The sequence below is a fragment of the Fragaria vesca genome, linkage group LG3, assembly GCF_000184155.1.
Source record: "Fragaria vesca subsp. vesca linkage group LG3, FraVesHawaii_1.0, whole genome shotgun sequence".
NCBI lineage: Eukaryota > Viridiplantae > Streptophyta > Magnoliopsida > Rosales > Rosaceae > Fragaria > Fragaria vesca.
The window spans coordinates 15544065-15563588 of NC_020493.1; the positions used below are offsets into that span (position 1 = coordinate 15544065).

A 19524-nucleotide genomic window follows, 5' to 3' on the forward strand; every position below is an offset into this window, starting at 1 on the left:
CTTCCTTCATCCTCAACGATCTTCTTTGATCTGAGCCTTACTGCTTTTAAAACTAAATTCAGTCTTAATCTCACAATTTCTTTTGCTTAGTAGAGTAGAAAGCACTGTAAAAATATGGAACTCTTTCTTTTGCTTACAAGTTTATTTTCAACTCTTTTTATACGGGACTGGGCTCATCCCGTCCCATCTCGTCCTATCCTGACCGAGATAAAGCTCAGGTGGGATGAAATCTAAAAAATGCAAAGCCCGTCCTGTCCCGATTTTAATGTCTGTCCCGTCTATGAAATTAGCTCTATCCCGTCTCATTCCGTCTCATGTCCGGTCCTAATTTTTTTGACAAGAGATTGAACATAAAAAAAACTTTAACCGGAGTCCTTTCTTTGGGTGAAAAATAAAGCGTCGTTTTCTGCAAAACGACATGTAGTGTGACTCAGAAGTCACCAGACGCATAAAACTTTGTCACGGCCTGGATTCCAGAGCCAATAGCAGAAAAGAAGAAGAGAGAGTCCGAGAAGACAAAGAAAATGGCATGGAGGGGAAATCTATCTCGGAACTTAAAGGAGCTCAGGATCCTACTCTGCCAGTCTTCTCCTTCCAGCTTCACCACCAGGTAGGTCCCCCCTTTCATTCTTTTCTTCTTCTTCTTCTCAATTCCTCCTTAACATCAATACCAATCAAAATCCGTGTTCGCATTTGCAGGACATTTGTGGAGAATAATTACAAGGATCTCAAGAAGTTGAACCCCAAATTGCCCATCTTGATTCGCGAGGCCAGTGGGATTGAGCCTCAGCTCTGGGCTCGTTATGGTATTATTCCCACTCCTCCTTTTTCTCTGGGTTTTATTTATTTATTTTGTTCACATTTCGCAGTGCTTATGGAATTATGATTAGTTAGAAGTTTATTTAAAAAATTAGGTTATGAGATGCTTTCTCATAACCAATGCCCATTTGGCTTTGCCTGATTGAATCTGGCACTTTGAGTTTATTAAAAGCTGATCAGTGTAAGGAATTCTGGTTCAATGTTGTGAGAGCTAGGTGTTAACCGTGTAATAGAGATGTGCATATGCAGTTGTGTTTGTGTGTTGCTCCAACCAAATGAATTAGAGATTTTAGGATCATTTGGTGAAATGGTTTTGCTGGTTTTAACATGGGTTTTAGCTTTAATATGTTGTTCTAGGCTTAAGACATAATGGCCTCTGATATATCGACATGCTTTAATATGTAGTGGTCTACGGTGTGTATTCTTCACATTGTCATCTGTCTAATGCTTTCTTTTTTTTTTTTTTTCTTTTTAAAATACTCATTAGTTTGACAATGATGATGGTCACTGACTATTAAAACTAAGTTAATCCCTCAAGATGTGAATGTTGTTCAGGAATAGTTATATGTATGCAAACAGATATTTCTCTGCTCAGGTTTTCTTATCAGCCTGTAGTAGCTTCACTTGTAGCTTGGGACATATAATATTATGCAAGGCAAAGAAGAGCTAACAAAACTTGGATACATGCAAACTAGTCCCTCGCATATGGAAGCCAACCCTTTTTGTTCTCTTTCACATTACGCTCTTCCTTTAAGAGAACCTCCTCAATCCACATGTAACTGTTTCTTAGTTTTTTACTCCAAATCTACGGGGAAAGTGAGCCTAAATTCAAGGAAACATAGCAGAATCTTGAAAAAGTTTGAGTGAGAAAAGAAATAGGCACCTAAAATTCCAATTAGCAAAATTGATGAGGAACTTTTTATATATTTTAAAGTGAGAGTACGAAAACACAACCTTTTGAAGAATTCACTTGATGATACTCAAGTGTGCTACACCAAGTAGCTTCTTTGTTATTATCCATCCACCTATACTTTTTTTATTGGAGTTGCTCATAGTTATTTTCGGTTGAAAGTGACACTGGAGATCAGTAGCTGGAATAACAGCCCACATTGAAAATTAGGGTAGGGAAATAACAGAAGGATGATTTGCTGAAACTGGAAGATGACTTTGTTGGAGCTTGGAATGACCAAATTATTGTTTTGGGATTACTTTGCTGCTGATGCTCAAGCTAGCTTAGGTCACAATCTAGATAATGGTCGGCTATGGACCAACTCCATTCCTGTTTTAGCTTTTCATCAAATTTTGTTGATTAACAGCAGTGGTCGGCTCCATTGTTGGGTAAATTGCTCTTTTTGACCCACCATTTCCAGTACCCTTTGTAGTCTGATACGCTAATATTGCACATGCTTACTGAACGCTTAATATCTTCTTTAAGGTTTTTGATTCTTTTGTTGGTTCGTGACCTATTGTGAAACAGACTTGGGTGTTGAGAGGGGTGTCCGGCTGGAAGGTTTGACAGAGCAACAGATCTCGAAAGCGCTCCAGGACCTTGTCAAAGTGGGGGAGTCTCTGAAAGCCTGATGGGATGATGGTTTGAATGGAAATAAGATACATATCCTCATGGGAAAATCTTTCCTATATCTGCATTTCTTCAGATCAGTTGTTTAAGATGATAATTTGGGTACTGTGCAATGCTTGTTCTGTAGTTTTAATAAGACATGTAATTTAATCTTCCATTAAGACGGTAAATCTTCCAAAAGAAATTAATTTTGTGCTGCTTATGTACCATGCTCAATATTGTCAGTGCAAAGAAAAAAACTTATAGGTTTGATGGCATTAAAATCTGAGGAAGAAGTTTCTTTTTCCTGTGAAGGGACAATATTTCTCTCTTTTGCTCTTTTTAAACCAATCGGTGAATTTCTAGGGATTGAATTGTGAAGAAAGGCCAGTAGACCTGAATTATTGAAAAGAAAAGCCAATTATAATGCCTACGCGGCTACACCATTTGGACTTGAATATAAGATCAAACACAAAAAAACAAAAAAGGAAGCTGTCATCGCGGAATTCATTATAACCACTCTGATCTGATTAGTTTTGTTTTCTGTTTTTGTGTTGGTTTTGTATTTCATCTTTTGGAATATTGCTCATAATTTCATGAACACTCACTTTTATGATCAGAAAAGTTAGTTATCTCGAAAAATTCTACGGTTACATTAATGTACAATATATCAAAAAAACTACATGCATAAGTAGCTTCACTCTTGATACGCACCGATATATCATATATGAGACTGATATATTTATATATCGATATATTAATGTACCGCAAACGATATCAATTGTTTTCTTAGAACTTTGGATAAGAAGAATTTAAATCAGAAGTCCCTGTCCCATTAGAAAAAGAAAGTGAATATTGTAAAATAAAATAAACAACAAGGAATTACGGGTAGACCGATGGAGAGAGGCTCAAAATAACAGACACACACACCGCTGGGAAAGCCATCCTGATTTATTTTTAAAAGAAAAATAGGGCAGTCGTGGTCGGAAAAGGACTCCCCCAGTATTTGGTGGTGTCGTACGGCGTCTCCGATTAACCCCCTTTCAATCCGCAATTCTATATTCTCAATCTCGCTGCCCCTCCCTGACCTCTCAGTTTCTTTCACCCAACAATTCCCCCCATCTTCCCACGGTTCACAATCGCAATCCCTAAATCAGGTAATTGATTTCACTTCGCGATCGCGATCGTGTATTTTCTGGTGTGGAGCTTTCGTGTCTTTCATGTTTTCGATCAATTTGTTCCTTGCGTGTTGGAAATTTCGGAGTCTATGCGATTCTGTTGCATCGGAGTTTTGAATTTGATTTGTTGAATTAGTTGAATTGAGCTGGAATTGGCTGAATTTACTTTGATTCGATTGTATTGAATTTAGAGCCTTTTTGTTAATTTGAGCTTAAATTTTCTGGTTTCGACTACTTTTGCCTTGTTTTCTGGATAACATATACAATAATGCTCATGTGGCCTGCTTAGCTTAGAATTGGGAAAATTAAGAGCTTAGTTATGGCTGGGTGACAATCTTATGCAATGTAGTTTACAGCTGGTTCCATGAATGTAAACGGGGATACATGGACGGCTGCGAGCTTTTGCCTTGTTTCCCTTGGATTAAAAAAACAGATACTATCATGTTCTCTTAGTCTGCTTATCTTATAATTAGTTTGGGAAGGTAGAGGTTCTTGTGTGGCTGCTATTTCGGACTTAATTTCGTATTTTGTTCTAATTCTCTTGTCCTGTAAGTATTTTTTCATTTATCTATGTTAGACGCAAGATATAAAAGATCTCTTTGCTGTTGTCATTTACTTAAGTATAATATGTGATTGTGCTAGTGTTGAATCAATCTCCACTATTTACTCTTCAGATCAATGGCATCTTCTTCGGACTCATGGATGAAGGAATATAACGAAGCAGTAAAGCTTTCTGATGATATCAGTGGTATGATATCTGAGCGGAGTTCATTTCCCGCATCAGGTCCAGAAACTCAGCGCCATGTCTCTGCTATTCGGAGGAAAATTACAATATTGGGGACTAGACTTGATAGCTTACAGTCCGAATTGTCAACACTTCCTGGAAAGCAGCACATGTAAGTCATCACAGTTGAATTATCTTAACATACAAAACAATCTGAAAGAAAGCTAATTTCAAAAAAAAAGAAAGCTAAATAGATCTCCAACTTAAAATCTGTCAACTCTTCTCTTTTCCTACTTTTTGATATATATGTGGGGAATTATCTCCATGGAATGAGTTTGTTGAGCTGATTTTCTTCATATGATCCCTATTTGGATGAAATGTTTGTTAAACTGTTGATCAGACATGCTTATTGTAGGATAATCTTTGATAAGTTAGAGTGTCTATTCTTGTTGCCATCATCATCTGAAATTCTTTTGTGATTCCTATTGTGATACTCAGAACAGCCAAAGAGATGAATCGTCGGAAGGACATGATTGCAAATTTGAAATCAAAAGTCAGCCAGATGTCTTCAACATTGACATCGCACTCTGGTAACAGAGACAGCTTGCTAGGACCTGAAATAAGTAAAGCTGATGCCATGGGCCGAACAGCTGGCCTGGACAACTATGGCCTTGTTGGTCTTCAGCGACAAGTTATGAAAGGCAAGTTCCTTAACCTATTCAGAACAAACGTTTCTGGTATTTCTTATTTTTTTTCTTTTATGAAATGGCTTTCACATTACCAAAAAAGAAATGGCTTTCAGAATATGCATCTTTAGTTTTTAACACGGTATAACGTTTCCAGAGCAAGATGAGGGGCTTGACAGATTGGAGGAGACTGTAGTAAGCACAAAACATATTGCATTGGCAGTCAACGAGGAACTCACCCTGCACACTAGACTTATTGTATGTTATTGCATTTGAACTCTTTGACTGTACTAATCGAAAATGTAATTAGTTATTTTCTCAAGCGTATTTGTCATTACTTATTATCTCTTCCCCTTTGTGCAGGACGATTTGGACGAACATGTGGATGTTACTGACTCTCGGTTACAGGTAATATTATCATTTATGTATTTTATAATCAACGTCTCTGGTTGCTAAGCAATAAAATATAGAGTATGTTGTGGTTTGTAAATGCACTGTGCGTTATAGTCAGTTGGTGCTTGGAACAAACAAATTATTGACATAGAGGAGACCAATAAATGTTCTCGAGCAATTAAGAAAACGTATCAAGTTTTTCCAATTGTCAAGCAATGGAGGAAAAAATTATATAGATGAAAAAATAAGCTTTTTGATTGGAGTCATAAGATTGCATATACCTCAGCCAGCCATAGTGAATGGAGTAGGTTTTGGATAGCTTTTGAGTTTACATCTTTTTTGATGAAACAGGTGCTCTTATCATGAATCAAGTTTGGTACTAATATCTGTACTATAATTGTGTTATGTAAAAGAGCATTGTGTTTCATTAGCTAAAAGCTCAATACACGTAGAAAGAATATTCAATGTTGCACCAATAGCTTTGGTTGGAAGTTGCATTTCTTTATGCTATGCTTGTTTGGATATGTAATCTATTGGTTGACTGATAGAAAGTGAACTAGGAAATAGAAAATGATCAGCTAAATTATGTACCTCATTTGTCAAAAAGTTAGACTCAGAGGCTTGCCGACTAGAATCAGTAGGACTTTCTCTTGTGTTTGTTTGTGTGCATATAGAGAAAGGTACTGGATGTACTGTTGTTCACTTGCCTTATGTTCTCTGAGCAGTCGCCAGAGTTAATTTAAATTTCTTTCATATCCTTGTTTTCTTTTTATTGTGGTTACACCTTAATTGTGGAAATTCACTCATACTATTTTGTCTTTCCCGATATTGTCAAAACAGCGAGTGCAGAAGAACTTAGCAGCTCTGAACAAACGTACAAAGGGTGGTTGCTCCTGCATGTGCATGCTTTTAGCTGTTCTTGGTATTGTTGGCCTGGTTGCTGTGATATTTTTGCTGATCAAATACTTGTAATTATATTAACTTTAAGTCCGATCCATAGAGAACAAAGAACTCCTGTTTGTTGCTGTTTGTGTGTGTTGCTGTTGAATGGTTGTGAAATTGTATCCGGCTCTCTTGATATTTTGTTTGTGAATCTCAGAGGTGTTTAATAATTGTAAATTTGCAATTACTTGTTGCACCTTCTAAGTGTTTTCCCTTTGTTCTACACTTTTATGTGTTTATCTAGTCGGAGAATCTTTTATTGGTTTTTTTTTTTTTCCTATTGAAATCAAGAATATAATGGGATTTCGTCTTACCAACTCAACCGTTGGTGGTGGTTCGGCTTCAATGAGCTATTGTTATGTGAATGAATTGCATGCAATCACATTGATGGAAACGTGTAGTTCAAATTGAACATTGCTGGTGCAGAAGCTAGCGGAGAGTGTACATTCGAGCTGGCCTTTGAAAATTTGGGGGCTTAAGGCGAAGAAAATGCATGACTTAATAACAATAGCTAAGACGCTTACAGCCTACTCTATCACCTGGATTTGGAACCTACACGGCTGCACCTGTTGCTCTCGATTTTGATAGCCATACCGGTGATTTGGACATCTTTCCTCCAAAAGTATTTAGTGCCAATTTCGGTCAACTCTCCATCATTTTTATTTTTCTTTGGCTGAGTGATCTTACTCACATTATTGCTGTTACTTAACTGGTATAAAAAAAATTATGAAATAAGCCATAGTTAAGGGTTGCTTAGTGCAGTAAATGAATGAACACAAATCTCGAACCGAAAGACCTATTTGAAGCTTTCATATCGCAAAGACCTATTTGAATCTTTCATATCCCAAAGATCCCTTCAATTTCCTTATCACTTGTGTGCCGCAACCCTGATTTAGTTTTTCAACAAGGACAAGATAAGATACATATATATCTCTCGTCTCTCATCCATCTATTACAGTTTAAATTAATTTTACTTTAGTTGAGAGTGCTCTGGCAGGCATATAATTCTGAACCACGACTCTTCTGTAACTCCATCACCGGCAACCCTCCATCACTCGGACTTATCCCGCCAATTTTAGGTACCTACCTTCTTTACATATAAATTTTCTTGGGATTCATATTGCTAGAAATCACGTACTCAGTGTCTAACTAAGTGGGTTCTTGCTACGAAGATCAATCGAGATTACCCAGAAACGTAAAAGATGAGCAACGTGCCTAAAGAAGCGATTGAGGTCATAGCACAGAGCATTGGCATTACCAATTTGTCTCCTGATGTTGCTCTTGCTCTCACCCCTGATGTCGAGTACCGCGTTCGCGAGATCATGCAGGTATGCCCATGTTCTTGATTATGAGTTTTTGTTCTCAATTTTGTGTAGTTATCATTGCCATTGTGTAGAAAGAACTAGCTTTGGTTTAGGGTCAGGTTTTAGATATAGGATACTAGACATGTCGAAATGTTTTGACAGTGCAAATGCTTATCTGTTTAAAATGTTATTAAGGTAGTGTTGATTAGGTACCGAGTTTGTGAGGAATGCATTGTAACCCGTGAGAGTAGCAATTGATGAATGTGTTTGAATCTTGAAATGCAGGAGGCCATCAAATGTATGAGGCACTCGCGACGGACTATTCTTACAACCGATGATGTGGATGGCGCACTTAAATTGAGAAATGTGGAGGTAAGATGTGTTTTTGTTTTGCAGATGCAACTACCTTTGCCGTGTTTATGGTTTAGGGTTTACTTTCAGTTTATGGTCTTATCTAATTAGGCTCATATCATACTTTCTCATAAAAGACTAATACTTTGCTTGTCATCTACATGCCTCAGCCAATTTATGGCTTTGCTTCTGGAGATCCTTTGAGGTTCAAGAGAGCTGCTGGACATAGGGATTTGTTCTACATAGATGACAAGGATGTTGAATTCAAAGATGTAAGAATGCATTTACAACTTTAAGCATGATTACCCATGCTAATAATTTGTTAACTACTCATTTTATATGCATCTCTTGATACGTACAGGTGATTGAGGCACCTTTGCCAAAAGCACCATTTGATGTATCAGTTGCTGCTCACTGGCTGGCAATCGAAGGTGTTCAACCTGCAATTCCAGAAAATGCTCCAGTTGAAGGTATCCTTACTGAACTTAGGTTCAAGGTTTCTTAGCTAAATGAAGAATTTGATCTTTTATAAGCTATTATCCTAGTCTACCGTGCTGAGGCATGCATCACACCATGAATTATCATTTGCATATACATACATAAAACTTGTTTCATCACATCCTTCTCTGATCAGTGATGATATGATCCTTTTTTAATAATTCTTTTACTCTATGCAGTAATCTTTCTGTTGCCTTCTGATGTTCTGTGCTTTTTTTATATTGTAAACTTCTAATTTGGATTGCTATTCTTCTTTTCTTTGTAGCACTTGCTGTATACTCTGATGTCAAAAAATCTGAATACAAGGAAGATGGACTTCCTGTAGACGTTAAATTACCCGTTAAGCATGTACTATCAAAGGAACTTCAGGTATATCTCTTTCTATGTTCTGTATGCCTTGTTCACATAATAACAATTTAGTGCCATAATTTCTCTGTGTTGTCTCTGCAGCTTTACTTTGAGAAGATTACAGGGCTTACTCAAAGGTCTAGCTCAACCCTTTTCAAAGAAGCATTAATGAGTTTGGCAACAGATTCAGGACTCCATCCGTTGGTCCCTTACTTTACGTGTTTCGTTGCTGATGAGGTAATCCTGTAATGATAACCCAAAACTGGGACTCATTACTATATGTTACTTATTTGTGGTAGTGTTTTCCTGTAATCATATCAGGTTACACGGAATTTGAATAATTTTCTCTACCTATTTGCTTTGATGCGTCTTGTCCGGAGCCTTCTTCAAAATCCTCACATACATGTTGAACCTTATGTAAGCACTCCCTTTTATCAACTTTTGAAGTACAAGGAATAAGATAACACATGCGTCGATACATCCAGTTTTTGTAATTTACATACTTAATTTCAAGTGAATCTTTATCTATCTAATTTGGTAATTTCTTCCAGCTACACCAATTGATGCCTTCTGTTATTACCTGCCTTGTTGCAAAAAGACTAGGGAATAGATATACTGACAATCACTGGGAACTTAGAAACTTTACTGCCAACCTGGTTTCTTCAATTTGCAAAAGGTGAAGATTCTCTTTTTGTTAAGTTTATATCTTTGTTTTGAGGCACAATCATATGCAACAATGTTCTGCAAATATTAGTGTAATTCATAGAAGAAGTATAATCATTAGGTTCAATTTGGTTAATCATATTTTTTCCATTCTGTACTGGCAAATTTTCTCCTTATTGTTGGAAGGTCATTTTAGAAACATACAGCAACTCATAAAGAGGTTAAGGTGGGCATATTTCATGAACTCTTAATTGATTTATATGAAGGAAAACATTAGCAAATGTACATTATAGTTGGGCTCATTTCAGTCAACCAAGAACCGTGTTGACGCAAACCTGATCTGGGACCAATTTAAAGTAAGCATAGTCTGACACTCAGATCAAATGTATATTTTCCCTTGCAATTTCATTTTCTGAATAAATTGGTTACATGGAACAAGATCAAGACTCTTTAAAGTAATGATAGTTTGAGTCTTATTAAGCCGTTCTCTTACATCTATATGTATATATATGTGTTTCTATTGGAGAATGTAGATTTCCATATCAGACCTCCCCCACCCACTGCCAATTGGCGTGAGCTTGGATGTTTAACTCTAACATGGTATAGGAGCTACAACCATTTGTGTGCTGGGCCCTATGAGTTCCAATGTAAGAATTGGTTGGGCGTGCCTCCACGGGAGGGAGAATGAGGGGGCGTGTTGGGGAATGTAGAATCCCACCTGGAGTTCTAAGTATTTCAAGTTTGTTTTGGTTTGAATTCTAACCATGAGCAATGCTTTGGTTCAGATTTGGACATGTTTATCATAATCTTCAGCCACGGTTGACAAGGACTTTGCTTCATGCTTTCTTGGACCCAAACAAAGCATTACCCCAACATTATGGCGCAATTCAAGGGCTAGCAGCTCTTGGTCCCAATGTGGTATTGCCTCCTAAATGCTTTTGTATTCAATGAATTTTCTATTAAGGATGCACTATTGGTGTATTAGCACATTCTTGTGTAGTCATAGTTGTAACTGTCTGCATTGTTGAGTGCACTGGTGCTTTTTGTAGTAGAAACACCTTTTCCTTTTTGTGTTGTTATAAGTAAATTGATATACATCTTCACTCTGAACAGGTTCGTTTACTTATACTGCCAAATCTTGATTCATATATGCAACTTCTTGAGCCAGAAATGATACTTGAGAAGCAAAAGAATGAGATAAAGAGGCATGAAGCTTGGCGCGTCTATGGGGCCTTGCTGGTTAGTTCATAATTAGAATCTGAACTTTGTTGTTATGTTAATGGTTTTTCTATCAAATGGGAACTAACTAAACTGCTTCTAGCGTGCGGCTGGCCAATGCATGCATGACCGGCTCAAGAAGTTCCACAGTCTGCTCTCTCCAGCTCATCTTGTTTGGAAGAGGAATGGAAAGATTGCAACAACAATGACAAGTATGCCTTCCTTTAACTTGGTTAACTGCTACGATACATGCCTAGATATAAGTTCATCCAATGTGAACCTCTGTGTTATGGTTTTGATGTCTCCACTGTTTAGTGTTATATCTATGCACTTTTGATGATAAATGTCTTGTATGAGAGAGTATTTAAGAGAACCCTAAGGTTGATGTCTAATGGACAACAAAGGAGCATCATATTGTAATAATGTGTCTTTGGGGGATGGTTAAGGTGGGCAGAGGTGATATGTGTATGTGCTTGGGTTTACTGTTAGTAAACCACCCATAAGATGAGGTCATCATAGAGGCAAAGCAGAAAAGCATGGAAGATGCGTTTTGTGTATGCTTTGTCACCAGTATATGTGAGCATGTAGGTTTTGTGTGTATGTAGAACTGACAAGAATAAGGTGGGGATTACAGCAGCTTCAAATCAATAATGATTATAGTGACCTGTTGTAGGATTTATGTTGGTTGGAACTATTGTTCAGACTAGCCTTTGCTGTTTCAGGGACCTGAAAGCGGAAATCTTACTGTAACTTTTATTGAATACTTAATTGTTCTTGATCTTTTTAAGTTGCTTCTCATTCTGTGTGCACATGTACAGAGGTCTGTTGATGTTCCTGTAATATACTTACTTTGTGGGACCAATCTGCTTAAAGATGTAACTTTTATACATTATGCATAGCTTTACTGTTTTGCTTCACATGGTAGCTCAGCATCTAGCTATGAAGGTTGCCAAGATTGTTACCTCATTTAACTTGATGACATCAAACATCTTCACTTTCTCATATCAATCTTATGCTTTATGTTTTTCCTTTCAATCAAGATAAACGCAAAGCAAGCACCGACAACTTGATGCTGCAACCACCACTCAAAAAATTAGCTCATGATGGCATGGTTGGAGCATTACCAATGAACTCCATGCAAGTTGACATGCAAGGGGCTGCAGGCGGATTTACCGCATCTGCTGGGAGCTTGAATGTTGGCGTTTCATCGATGTCCCACCAGTTACCAATGGAACAAATGTCAGGAAGGGATGTCAGTGGCCAAATGGTAAAGGGGTCTACTGGTCTTGCTCAGGCATGGAAAGAAGAGACCGATGTTGGACATGTGGTTGCATCATTGTTTGAACATTTTGGTGAAAGTGTATTTCCCTTTACTCCCAAATCAGAGTTATCTTTTTTCTTGTGATTAATTTGTACTTCGCTATTTATTGTTCTCATGAATATGTCAATCATTTGTTTTGGTAGGAACCATTGACATCCTGTTAGATGTTAGATATTCACCATCACACCTATAGGTTGCAGTAGTTATACTTGTACTCAGCTGAGGTACTATTACTGCTATACAGTAGATAAGTTAAACCCTACAGACGTTGCATTCCAGTACCATTTTATACAAAATGTGTGTAATTTCTATGGTTAAAAGTGATTGTGTTTGTCCCGAAAAGAGTGACTTATATCTTTCCATTGGCACGTATTCATAAATTTCATTAACTCAAAACTAGCACAGAATTGATAGAGAAAACTAATGATATTTTATAACAGAGCTTCGATATCATTACAAGGCAAATGCACAAGAGACTGAAGAGACTAACAAGCAACAATGAACTAAAAGAAAAGCTTTCTTGTAGCCGGTCTTGATGGAGTGGTGGATGACTTGAGGGGAAGGGGGATTCCCCTGGTTTCTTGACCCGCTGCAACTTTGTCAACCAGCCTTGCTGCTTTGGGGTCTGTTAGTAGTGTCTTCTGGAAGGACTGAGAAAAGCCTGTTGCAATAATAGTCACATGGATCTCTCCAGTGTAGCGGTCATCCACAACAGCTCCAAAGATTATGTTAGCAGAAGGATCTGCCAAACTTGTTACAACCTGAAATGTACATTGTGCAGATTTCATCAGACTCTTTGAAAATGAATACACCAAGCTAAATTTATGAAATTTTGTTTTTCCTCATCTCAGAAACATAAGATGAGATGTCTTGAGGAGCTCCTTTGAGCTCACTCCACATCATTATATTCTATTGTGCAGAAGTTTTGACACAAGAAAACTGAGCAGAACTCTTTACGTTGATCTCAAAGAAATCTGAGATGCCTAAATGTAATCATTCTGGAGAATATTCAAAAGCCATACCAATTTCGCAGTCTCAAAAGTCCAAAAAGTATATCAAAACTAGCAGCATAAAACAGAACAATGCACTTTATAACAAATTCAATGTCATTAGAGCTAAGTGTAAACAGACAATCTGAAATGACCCTTTCCCTCTAATAAAATTTAGGATTAAGAAAAAAAAACACACACACAAAATTTTGAAGTACCTGAGACACTCTGTTCACTTCCTGCAGGGTTATGTCCTTTCCTCCAGTGATATTATACACTACTCCAGTGGCAGATTGTATTGAAGACCCAATCAGCGGAGCCAAAGTTGCCTGTTCAGCTGCTTCTTCTGCACGATTTTTGCTGGAGGAAACCCCTACTCCAAGCATTGCAGTTCCTGAGTCTTTCATGACTGCCTTTACATCTGCAAAATCCACATTTACCAGTCCAGGTATCTGCAAATTGAGGAACGCATCAATTGGTCTGGGATAAGCAGAAAAGAAGCATGCACTATCAGTGCAAATTTATTGAAATCCAAAGCCACCTCTAAGATAGTAGTGTTTTGTACTAAACAAAAAACACCACATTTCTAGTATCTCATGTTCTACTCACAAATTATCATGGATTCACCAATTTTAATAGAGCTAATGACAGAACAAGATGATGCTTAACCAATATAATGGTGAATGAACTTGAACTTTCTAATATGTTTCAACATATTGCTCTAGTACTCACTGTGATTATGTCAGAAATTCCTTGCACTCCTTGACGCAAAACATCATCAGCAAGAAGGAAAGCATCCTGAAGGGGTGTCTGCTCATCAGCAATATCAAGCAGGCGATCATTGGGTATCACTATAAGAGTGTCAACATTTTTCTGCAACTTTTCAATAGCCTCCAATGCCTGACAGAAGCAAAATGGGAAGTCTCAACACAGAGTAGAACTTGTAAAACCCATCAGAGTCAGCTAATTAATATTTGAATGCCAATTGATTAATTTAGAACATGATTCAACTGTGCAATCATCTTTGACAAGGAACATTTGTATCATTGAAACGAAGTAGGTGTATGCACTTCGGAAGTAGTCAAATTTATATATAATCATCAAGCTTAAAAGGACCAAACTGACACCTGCCTGCACTGATCTTTTACGCCCTTCAAAGCTAAAAGGATAGGTAACCACACCAACTGTCAAATAACCTGCCTCTCTAGATATTTGTGCAACAACAGGGGCAGCACCAGACCCTGTGCCTCCACCCATACCAGCAGTTATAAAGACGAGATCTGAGCCCTTAAGAGCACCCGCAATGGCCTCTTTTGATTCCTCAGCAGCTTGTTCCCCCAGAAGTGGATTCCCACCAGTACCTGCATTTCCAACAAATGCTTAAAGTCGCAAAAAACCTCAGAGTTTTACAATTAACCAGAACGGTGATCATACTTATAATTATAACACAACAGTACTACATTGCTATAGTATATGCATACATACATCATAAATTGATATAAATGTATAAACCGCCACAAAGTATAGATTCCCTATATCAAAAAGGAGAATGCTCGACCTAGTCCACGAGTCAAAAGCTCTCCAATTTGAAGCGGGTTCTCTGCAGCCGACTGCAACAATGCTTGAGCATCCGTGTTTATTGCATAGAAGTCAACACCCTACGTAAAACAACCAGCATACCATCAGACATCAGTTACTCACAAGTAATGATCAAAACATCCCTAATACTTCTTCTAGCCAATTCTTGTTTATCTCTGAATTACCATCCCATATTAAAGTGGGTTATGAAGAAGCTAATACAAAAATTTTAAGCCAACCCATTACCCTAATTCAAGCGGGTTTGTACAGTAAACAACATCACAAACAATGTACAAAATGTAAAGCAAAAATCAAATATTTATCCAGAGAATCACTTAAGCTTCAAACAACATTTCTAATAAAGTAATAATTCTTTCAGCAAATTCTTAAACATCTCCAAATTACTGTGTCATACTCAAATAAACTAAACCCAGTACCCCAGTTCAATGGGGTTTGTGTAGTACAACATGTAACCCATACTTAAGTGGATATTAAGCTAATACAAACTTTTAAGCCAATTCATTAGCCTAAATTCTAAGTGGGTTATCAAATAACATTCCTAGTCATTCTTCCATGCCACACTAAAATTGTTTACTCAATTCAACTAAGCCCAGTAACCCAGATGAACGTAAGGTAAAAGATCAAACATTTATCTACATTTTTTCACCTGAGCCTTCATAAAACAAAAGACCCAGTAAAAGTAAGGAACTTTTTTTTTAGGGAGAAGAATAACTAACATGTAAACCGCTGCCAATCATGCGATTAACGGCATTGTTGCCACCGCCGCCGACGCCGACGACCTTAATCTTGGCGGATTCCATGGGGGCGAAGGAGCAGCTGACACGGTGTCGTTTAAGAGCGGTCCTTGTTTTGGTGGGGAGAGGAATAGTGCAGGTTCTGAGGGTGTTGTGGTGAAATGCGGTGGGAATTGAGGAAGACGTGGAGATGAGGTCGTTCGGGTTCGCCCAGGTAGTAGTAGCCATCGTTTTCTGTTCAGAGCTCACTCCCACTCTCACTGTGATGGGAAATGGGTTTTTCAGATTTTTAGGGTTTTACGAACCCAAAAAAATCATATATTGAACTGGTCTCGTTCCGTTACCTTTTTACTGTTGTGATATTTTTTTTTTAATTCCAAAAAAAAGGCAATTTCCCACAGGTTAAGACCTAAACCAAAATCATTTCACTTCTTTTGGTTTGTTTTTTTTTTGAAAGGTAAAATATTTCATTGATAAACTTAGGCCAGAATAACATCAAAGCAATTGCAGTACTTCAAGCCTTATGAATTCTTCTAGCTACAACTAGCTTGTTCAGTCTGCCAAGCTATCCCAACACTGCGACTTAAGCCACAGTTAATTTGAAATCAGGCCTAATAGCCTAATTCCAAATCTAATTTTTGATGGACTTGAGGCTTGACCCAAGCCCAAAAACCCGAGTCTATTCCCAAACCCTAGCAGATTTGCATCTCTTGTCACCGATCTCCAGCACTGACGGCAACCAAGACGGCTTAGCTGTCATGATTAATCCCAGCCTGAACCTAGCCTCAGGACCCGAGTCCAAGCCCAAACCCAAGCCCAAGGACTCGAGTTCAAGCCCCGGCCTTAGGGCCTTAGGCCAAGCCAAAACCCGATTAGTTATATGTCGGATCTTTACAGCAGCCATGGATTCCGGCGACTTCCAAGGTTCTTCTCTTAGTTTGGCAAGTTTGTCACCATCTTCCACAGATCAGCGATCCGCCTTGTATGTAACTTGATCAAGATCCCGGTGTCGAAATTTGAAGAGTCATAGCCTCCCTAAGTCTTAACCACCTTAGATCCGTCTTTGATTGTTGACCCACGCCAGCAAGAGGCAAATGACAAGCCTTTGCTTAGTAGTGACGACGTGCGTGCTTGGAGTTCCAAGTCGTGATGGTTGGGATTTGGGATGGGTCAAAACCCTAAAGCTAGAGAGAGAGAGAGAGAGAGAGAGAGAGAGAGCATTCTCTTTGTTAAAAAAAATAAATTTGGTTTGCTTATTTTACAAACCATATTCATGTTTTAAATGAGCTAATCCAAATATTCAGGTGAACTATTTTTTAGTGCGGTTTTAGATTGAATAAGAAAATCTACAAAATCAATACCCAAGTGGTTATGCCTAATTTGACCCTACTCATTCAAATATAGATATACAATAGATAGCTAACTGAAAGTAACATGATGCTTAGATGCATGTTCCTCACCCCAAGTGCTAAGAAACATAATACTATTTGCTTGTTAGCCCGGTACATTCCATGGTTTCCTCGCATACTATTATACTAATTAAGGTATGTCATGAGAAACAACTTGGAAGAGCCACTTAATTTTTGGTAAGATATACTAAAGTGCGCGCTAAGAAGGAAAAAATTAAATATAATATAGAAATTAAATAAATTTAACAACTGGGTCAGGTTGGCTTACATCAAGTTAGGATCCAGATCCAATCCACTTTCATGCAGTTTCATATTTTTCCAATTTACATTAATCAGTGTGGTTTGTAAAACAGTTTGAACCGGTACGGTTTGAAAAACAGTTTGAACTAGTGCGGTACAATGCAGTACTGCATCACCTGTGTGTCATGACTGGCTATGCCTAATTTAAACGAATCCTCTTCTCATATTGCCTAATTTGACCTTACAAAACGTCGCTTGACAAGGAAAAACCAGCAACAAGCATTGGCCAAACAACGATCAATGGCCCCCTTCTCACTCCACAACAACAACTCTTCATGACTACGTTTTCTCATAATTGGTCCTCTCCCTGGTTCGTCGCTGACTTCGAGTTCGATCGCCGCTAAGGGAGGCGCGCTCGAAGTCCCCCGACATAGTCGAATTGTGTTTTGCGTCGTCGTTTTAGAGCGAATTTTGAATCGGTTCTTTCATTGATATGGATCCTAAGTATGACACAAATGCATCAATCACAACTTTGGCCTTTTCATCGCCATTCCTATCTCTTCCTCTTTAATTTTGTAGCTTTGATTTACATTCTTCTTTGTATGATTGTTTGATCACAGTTTCTTTATATGTGCAAGTTCAAGAAATCATTCTCTCCCATTTACAAGAGATAGTATCTAGGTCTTCCCAGATAGTGTAGTTTTGTGATGTGTGTTTTGCTTTCTCTGTGTTCAATTACATGATTCTCCGTTACAATATGTCTTTCAATGAGTTATGAGATACTATGTCTTTTATTATCGTCGAGTTTTGGCATTGGCAGTGGTCCAGGTCGCCTGAGGGAACAAAACGGTTGCAAGCAGTTCTAAGCGATTATGTCACGTTATCTCTTTGGTGGAGAAACAGTAAACCGACCTCTTTTTATGGGAGTGGAAAAGTTGTTGGTTACAAACAGTTGTTGCGGTACTGTTGTCATCTAATCTATTGCTCTAGGCTGGAGAGACAAATGGGCTTTCGTAATCTAGCCCAGTTTTAATTATGTGTGTTGATGTTTGGTTAGTTCGGTCCACCTGATCTTCGTTGGTGAGCGAAATTCATTTCAAAGTATCAACGTCATCTTTGATTGTTTGAACTCATCAATAGAACATTTCTCAATTTCGTGTTTCGGCTTTGGTTGTGTTTCATTGTTCTAGGTGGTGCTCTTTCCTCAGTTCGAGTTTTCCACTAGGATTTATCTGAGCAAGGTTTTAGTGAGGCCACCTTTGAGAAGAAATGAAAACATTTTCCACTTCTACTGGTTGTTGCAGTACAATTGTCATCTAATCCATTGCTCTGGGTTAGAGAAACAAATGGGCTTTCGTAATCTAGTCCAGTTTTAAACTTTTAATTAAGTGTGTTGATTTTTGGTTAGTCTGGTCCACCTAATCTTTGTTGGCGAGCAGAATTCATTTCAGAGTCTTAACACCGTCTTTAAGCGTTTGAACTCATCAATATAACATTTCGTGTTTCGGCTTTGGTTGTGTTTCATTGTTGTAGGTGGTTCTTTTTCCTCGGTTCGAGTTTTCCACTAGGATTTATTCGAGCAAAGTTCTAGTGAGGCCACATTTGAGAAGAAGTGAAGACATTTTCCACTTTTTCCGTTTTGGTTCTAAGTATGAACTCTAGTGAAGGCTATAGGTAGCGCATGTGCGCCTTTGTTCTTTTCTTTCATCAATGGGTTTGGATTGTCGTTATTGACTCTCCCGTGCTTATGTCTTGTAAATCTTATCTTGTGATGTAATATTTTTTTCATATGAATAAAGTTTCACACATCCTTTAAAAAAAAATTTAATAAATAAAAACCGTCCTACACTGTTGAGGAGAAATTAGGTAACTAGTCTCGGTTTTCAGTTCTATGCATGGAGAATCGGTTCCTACCAAATGAACCGAGAATTATTGGGGACTTAGCTTTCATACGGCAGGCTCTCACACACTTGATTCTCTCATCGATAACCTAGTTTAACGAATGTCTCCCGTTCAGCCTCCATTCTCTTCACTCTTCACTCTTCAGCACTGTCTCAACGTTTTCACTCTTTTGAATTACTGTCGGTGTTTCTGACACGACCCACCCGAATTTCACCCTGAAACCCAGAGTAAGTCGTGCGGGGACCACCTCCAAGGAAAATTTACTGAAAAGATTAAGAAAATCTCCCTTGCAGATGGACAACCCTAACTCGAAAATTTCATATTACACTCTTAATTTAACGCTTCTGAATATCACATAATATACAAAATTCTAAAGTATTCAGAGCTACTAAACACAAGCGGAAGCAAGAAAACACAAGTAGGTTGAACAGGTAACCTACTGATGAAAACTGGCCGAAAAGCGGGTGACTATGCCTCGTCTCCTACTAGATCCAACCCGAACTTTGCAGACTGGGCAATTTAAAACGAAGGGCCCAGGGGAAAACATTTAATAACGTTAGAGTGAGTGGACAAAAATAAATTAATAATTAAAATATTTATGTTTCCCCAAATTAATTTCTAAGGAAAAATCGAATGCATGCCGTAAGC

At 38.1% G+C, this 19524-nt stretch overlaps 4 protein-coding genes across 4 annotated transcripts; 3 read left to right on the forward strand and 1 right to left on the reverse strand.

Annotated features, from left to right (window-relative positions):
• The first annotated feature begins 467 nt into the window (after window positions 1-467).
• LOC101301563 (NADH dehydrogenase [ubiquinone] 1 alpha subcomplex subunit 2-like) lies at window positions 468-2699 on the forward strand. The gene is made up of 3 exons (XM_004294394.1): window positions 468-610; window positions 700-806; window positions 2297-2699. Exons 1-3 carry the CDS (start codon window positions 525-527, stop codon window positions 2398-2400), a joined length of 297 nt encoding a protein of 98 aa, XP_004294442.1. The 5' UTR covers window positions 468-524; the 3' UTR covers window positions 2401-2699.
• Window positions 2700-3390: 691 nt separating this feature from the next.
• Window positions 3391-6542, forward strand: LOC101296754 (syntaxin-52-like). Its single transcript, XM_004294378.1, has 5 exons — window positions 3391-4451; window positions 4778-4980; window positions 5123-5223; window positions 5329-5373; window positions 6199-6542. Exons 1-5 carry the CDS (start codon window positions 4234-4236, stop codon window positions 6328-6330), a joined length of 699 nt encoding a protein of 232 aa, XP_004294426.1. The 5' UTR covers window positions 3391-4233; the 3' UTR covers window positions 6331-6542.
• A 516-nt stretch (window positions 6543-7058) lies between these two features.
• LOC101312615 (transcription initiation factor TFIID subunit 6-like) lies at window positions 7059-12342 on the forward strand. Its single transcript, XM_004294347.1, has 13 exons — window positions 7059-7379; window positions 7473-7628; window positions 7890-7976; window positions 8126-8227; window positions 8317-8425; window positions 8719-8822; window positions 8904-9038; window positions 9123-9218; window positions 9353-9477; window positions 10250-10382; window positions 10578-10703; window positions 10786-10894; window positions 11723-12342. The coding sequence occupies exons 2-13, from the start codon at window positions 7503-7505 to the stop codon at window positions 12085-12087; spliced, it is 1617 nt and encodes a 538-aa protein (XP_004294395.1). The 5' UTR covers window positions 7059-7379; window positions 7473-7502; the 3' UTR covers window positions 12088-12342.
• Window positions 12343-12412: 70 nt separating this feature from the next.
• Window positions 12413-15586, reverse strand: LOC101291319 (cell division protein FtsZ homolog 1, chloroplastic-like). Its single transcript, XM_004294359.1, has 6 exons — window positions 15308-15586; window positions 14551-14650; window positions 14124-14353; window positions 13725-13892; window positions 13211-13444; window positions 12413-12764 (listed from the first exon to the last, which is right to left on the reverse strand). The coding sequence occupies exons 1-6, from the start codon at window positions 15551-15553 to the stop codon at window positions 12507-12509; spliced, it is 1236 nt and encodes a 411-aa protein (XP_004294407.1). The 5' UTR covers window positions 15554-15586; the 3' UTR covers window positions 12413-12506.
• Window positions 15587-19524: the final 3938 nt, after the last annotated feature.

Coding starts and splice junctions, on each gene's coding strand:
- LOC101296754 (XM_004294378.1), top strand. CDS start 4,234: ATGGCATCTTCTTCGGACTCATGGATGAAGGAATATAACGAAGCAGTA. Junction 4,981..5,122: donor TCAGCGACAAGTTATGAAAG/GCAAGTTCCTTA, acceptor TAACGTTTCCAG/AGCAAGATGAGGGGCTTGAC. Junction 5,374..6,198: donor TTACTGACTCTCGGTTACAG/GTAATATTATCA, acceptor TTGTCAAAACAG/CGAGTGCAGAAGAACTTAGC.
- LOC101291319 (XM_004294359.1), bottom strand. CDS start 15,553: ATGGCTACTACTACCTGGGCGAACCCGAACGACCTCATCTCCACGTCT. Junction 13,893..14,123: donor GGCGTAAAAGATCAGTGCAG/GCAGGTGTCAGT, acceptor TGCTTCTGTCAG/GCATTGGAGGCTATTGAAAA. Junction 12,765..13,210: donor AAGTGAACAGAGTGTCTCAG/GTACTTCAAAAT, acceptor TGTACATTTCAG/GTTGTAACAAGTTTGGCAGA.
- LOC101301563 (XM_004294394.1), top strand. CDS start 525: ATGGCATGGAGGGGAAATCTATCTCGGAACTTAAAGGAGCTCAGGATC. Junction 611..699: donor CCTTCCAGCTTCACCACCAG/GTAGGTCCCCCC, acceptor TCGCATTTGCAG/GACATTTGTGGAGAATAATT. Junction 807..2,296: donor TCAGCTCTGGGCTCGTTATG/GTATTATTCCCA, acceptor ATTGTGAAACAG/ACTTGGGTGTTGAGAGGGGT.
- LOC101312615 (XM_004294347.1), top strand. CDS start 7,503: ATGAGCAACGTGCCTAAAGAAGCGATTGAGGTCATAGCACAGAGCATT. Junction 9,039..9,122: donor CGTGTTTCGTTGCTGATGAG/GTAATCCTGTAA, acceptor TAATCATATCAG/GTTACACGGAATTTGAATAA. Junction 9,478..10,249: donor GTTTCTTCAATTTGCAAAAG/GTGAAGATTCTC, acceptor GCTTTGGTTCAG/ATTTGGACATGTTTATCATA.